General features: G+C 56.7%; 1 protein-coding gene across 1 annotated transcript in view; it reads right to left on the bottom strand.

Moving 5' to 3' along the window:
• Positions 1–139, bottom strand: part of RAX (retina and anterior neural fold homeobox) — a 2,123-nt gene extending 1,984 nt beyond the window's left edge. Inside the window, exon 1 of the mRNA XM_026070093.1 lies at positions 96–139. Within this exon, the coding sequence (XP_025925878.1) occupies positions 96–139 (44 nt within the window). The remainder of the gene's footprint in view (positions 1–95) is intronic.
• Between the last annotated feature and the right edge of the window lie 4,202 nt (positions 140–4,341).

Below are 4,341 nucleotides of genomic sequence, written 5' to 3'. Positions count from 1 at the left end.
GGGGCAGTGGCGCCGCCGGGGCGCGGGAGCCGCGAGGGCTCGGGCCGGAGGGCGGCGGGCACCCGGCTCCTCGGCGTGTCGGCTTGGTGCATCACCTTGCCAAGGGGACGCGAGGGAGGAGGGCGCAGTAGCGACCCATAGTCGAGCGCGTATTCAAAAAGCACCGGAGGTGAAGCTGACGCTCTGGCCCTCCGACGGGATGTCTGCTCTGGGACCTGGCTCCCTTTAAAGCCAGGCTTGAAGTGAAACTGTGTGTAGTGTGTAGCATTTGGGGGGGGGGGGATGGACTCTGGAGGCATTTGAAGGAGCAGGTCTTGGCCCTTCAGCCTTCACAAGCCTGGGGAAAGCTCTGGGGAACGTTTCTGAGGAAAGTGGCCAAGTTGTTGGTGTCACCGAAGAAGCCCCCTGACACAAGCTGGTTCTGCATCCCCTTCGCATCGGGCGAGGGAGTGGGGCTGGGGGTCTAGAGAGCAGGGCTCGGCTTCGTGGGAGAGCTACAAAACCTCTTCAGAGCTGAGGCGGAGAGCTGAAACCCGTGCCTGCCTTGCGCTGGGCTTGGTGCAGGACGTGGACGCAGCACGGTACTAACCCGGGAATGGTGTCGTGTCTGCTACCTCCAGCTTACTCCTACCTGTGCCAATATTTTTCCCGCCTCTCTCTTTCCTTCTCTTTATCACTTCATCACTTCTGCTAACATCTGACTCTGAGGTACCAACCATCTTTTGTCCCGGCTGGTTAAACTGACAAACACAGTATCTTCCAGAGTGGTTTTCAGCCTGCATTTAGCTTTGAAGATGCTTCCATTTCAAGCCTGAGAACGGCGTATGTGAAGGACAAACATCACTACTTCCTCCAGCCATAACAACCTGTTTAAAGGTATGACCCGTCTCAACAAATCTCCATCTTTCCTTTCCCCAGCATCAGGATCCTTTTGTGTAGATTGCCCGGAGGAATCACTCCAGAACAACGATTGGCAGCGTTTACCTCTGCCCTTGCCCACACGCTGCCAAGGTTTATGGTCTGATGTCCCAAAGTTAATTCCTTTTCTGAGCGCTCAGCTCCTCCTAGTAGCTCCAGGTGAGATTTGCCTTCGCTGACTGCTTCTGGGGGAGTGGGGGGCGGCAGAAAGGACCCAGCCATCCGCTGGGGTCCGGGGGGGAAGAGGCCAACAGAAGAGACAAGAAAAGGTTAGTGTGGCTTTTGTGCCCAATATAAAAAGCCGGTCCGCACCATTGTAGGGGCATTGGAGGGTGCTCAAAGCAATCAGCCAGGGGCCTTTGTGCTCCTTTCATCTACATGTGTATTTCCCAAGACCTCTATTAGTGAGGATGAATGAACTGTGCAATGTCCCTAATTTCTTCTAATTTGGAGCTGGGTTTTTATGGCTCTCGCAACCAGCACAAAACACGCCTGTCCCTCCAGAAACCCCGGACACACTTAGGAGTCCTTTTTGCTTGATGTAGCAAAAAAGACAAGATGAGATGAAGCAGCAGAACCACTTTGGCCAGACCCTGGCATGGCAAAGTGCCATGAAGAGTTTTGGGTCCTGGCACAGATGCTGCTTTTAGGGCACCTGTCAAACCAGCATATATAGGGAGAAGACTCAGAATCTTTGCTATTAATCGCAATGTGAATGCACAGCAAAAAACTCCCCCCCCCCCAAAGCAGCGTGCACATCCCACACGGTATACGAGCGTTATTCCTCCTTAATAAAGAAGGATTCTCCCCTCCCCAGGTACAGATTATTACATTTGCATTTGCCATATGCAACTGCACTGGCCGTTGTAGGGTCTTTCTTGCAGGGGCTGGAGTTGCTGTGGAAGCAGAAGGGACTGTGAAAAATCTGCCTTTCGTCTCCCGCCCCGCTGACGGCGCAGGCTGCGGTGCCCGATGTGCACGCGAGGCATCGGACGGCCCCGAGGACGGAGAACCCGACTGCAGCACGGAAAGAAAGTCTGCGGTTCCTCTGGCAATCGGAGACGAACGCACAGAGGGTTTAAGGTGCCGAAAGACACAGGTAAGTGGTTGAACTTCCCCCCCCTGGGTCTGGCGCCCTGGCTGTCAGCTAAATCCTCTGCTGCCGCGGAGTCCCCGGGGGTGTCTCATGCCAGTGTGAAAACTCTGAAATTGGTATTACGTACAGTGCAGCTTCACAAAGACTGTTTCTCTTTGGAAATGTATAGGGGCAGTCGGGATCAGATTTGAGACTATCCATTAGGGGAATCAAATAGTCGGGAAAAATTTCTCGCCTTTCCAGGAGATGGCCCCCCACGTTTGTTACATCTGTTTGTTAGTTTTTTTGCCTTGTATTATCCTAATAATTATTGCTGTAATCTTTTTTGGAAGCTAGCAAAAATTGTCAAGATGGAAAATTGCTGAAGCACAGCTGCCTCCTGTACCTGCTTCCTGTGCATGGATAATGCCGGCTAAATGGGAATAGTTTTGATGCTGTTGAGTCATATGTATGGGAAATTATCCGGCACAATGAAATCCCCACCACAAAATGCCGCAGGTTATTCCTTCCTCTCCTCCTGGCCTTTCTTTGCATCAAGCTCAAATAGACACTGCCTGGCAGAGCAGGCACTGGAAGCCGAAGTCGCTCTGCTGGCAGGATGGTGCTCGGCAGCGCGGCAGCGTCCAGCGGGGAGCTGGGAGCTGGGAGCTGGGAGCTGGGAGCTGCTCGCCGAGGATTGACGGGCTGCTGAGGCCAGGCTGCAGGTTGGAACGGGGGAGAGGGAGGACGAGGAGGGGAAGGGGCCCGGCAGGAGCCTGCACCCTCGCTCTTTATCATCCGATAAACACTGTGTGAGCCGGCCTTGGCTTTTCTTCTCCCCCAAAGCTCCCGTTTGTGTGTTTCTGAAAGTAGAACGGGTGAGGAAGCTGCCACCTCTTCCTTCCGTCACTTTGTCTCCCGTGCCTGGACGGTCACCTCCTGCTTCTCTCCTGGTGCGATTTTGCTTTCTCTGGCCCTGGGAGGCCCCGGGTGCTTCCCGCATGGATTGTGAGGTGCTGCGTGGCTTGCGGGGGTCCCGGCACGGCACGGCGCAGTGCGTGGGGCTCGGTGGCGCCCACCGGCCAGTGCCCGGTGCCTGTCGTGGCTGTGCCCGCAGAGGGGCAGCGCGTCGGGGCTCGCCGCGCTCAGCCTTCCTGGGAGGTGCGTGCTGTAAGGCTGTATTAGCACAATCCTTCTTTACTTGTTTTCCAATTAGCCTAATTGAATTCGGATTGCTTAAAATTGGGCACCGGAGACGTTTATCTTGATGGGATGATGGCCTTGAGCTCTAGCGAGCCTATTAGCCGTAAGAACCCCGCTCCCAGGTAGGGTCCCGCCAGTGGTAGCTCCCACGTGATCCAGCGCCTTTAATCCGCTCTTCTTCTGTGCAGCACGTGCACACACACACGCACATGCACATGCATGCACACACACACACGCACATGCACACACACACGCACACACACATGCACACACACATGCACGCACACACACACATGCACACACACACAGAAGCACGCACATGCACACACACCTGCACGCACACACGCACGAAGAGGCACGCACACACACGCATGCACACACACAGAGGTATACAGACACACACACATGCAAGCAGAGGCACACGCATGCACAGATGCACACACACTCACACATGCACAGACGTGTGCGCACACACACACACAGAGGCACACACGCACACATACATGCATGCACACATGCACACACACATGCAGAGGCACGCACACACACACACGCACACGCACACATGCAGAGGCACACATGCACGCGCACACACACACACACACACACACACGCCTGTGCACAGCGGCTGCCTGCTAAGGCTCCGAGAGCTTTGGGAGAAAGGGCATCCAGTGAAAGCTCTGGAGAAAAAAAACCTTCCTTCGTTATTGCTGGGAGTTGGGGGGGGGCGAGTCATGGTTCTGCCGCAGGCTCCAGCCCGGCCTGTCGGGGCCGAGCCGTCGGGGGCAGCAGCCAGCGCTGAGCCTCCTTCCGACCCCGGGAGCGCCTCGTCCGGGGCCAGCAGCCGCGCCGGGCTCCAAGGCTGCGCCTGCCCTCGGGGCCGCGGGAGCTGGGCACTGCCATCCCGGGACCCCTCCGCTCCCACCCGCCACCGCTGCCACTGCTGCTGCCGGGGCGCCCGCTGCGGGGCCGTAAGCAGAGCGGCCGCGCACTGGGGGGGCGCCTGGCCCAGGTGCATGGCCCCCGCCACCCCACGGCCCCCCTCCCCCCACTGCCCCATGCTCGGGCCAGACACCTCTGGAAAAAGCAAGGAAGGTAAACTCGGCAAGGTTTATATTCCCAAGAAAGACGCAAGCAAGAGGAAA

Source organism: Apteryx rowi, unplaced genomic scaffold, assembly GCF_003343035.1.
Source record: "Apteryx rowi isolate R43461 unplaced genomic scaffold, aptRow1 scaffold_304, whole genome shotgun sequence".
In the NCBI taxonomy this organism is placed as follows: Eukaryota; Metazoa; Chordata; class Aves; order Apterygiformes; family Apterygidae; genus Apteryx; species Apteryx rowi.
Note: the sequence above shows the minus strand (reverse complement) of the source record. Positions and strands in the feature narration are given on the sequence as shown.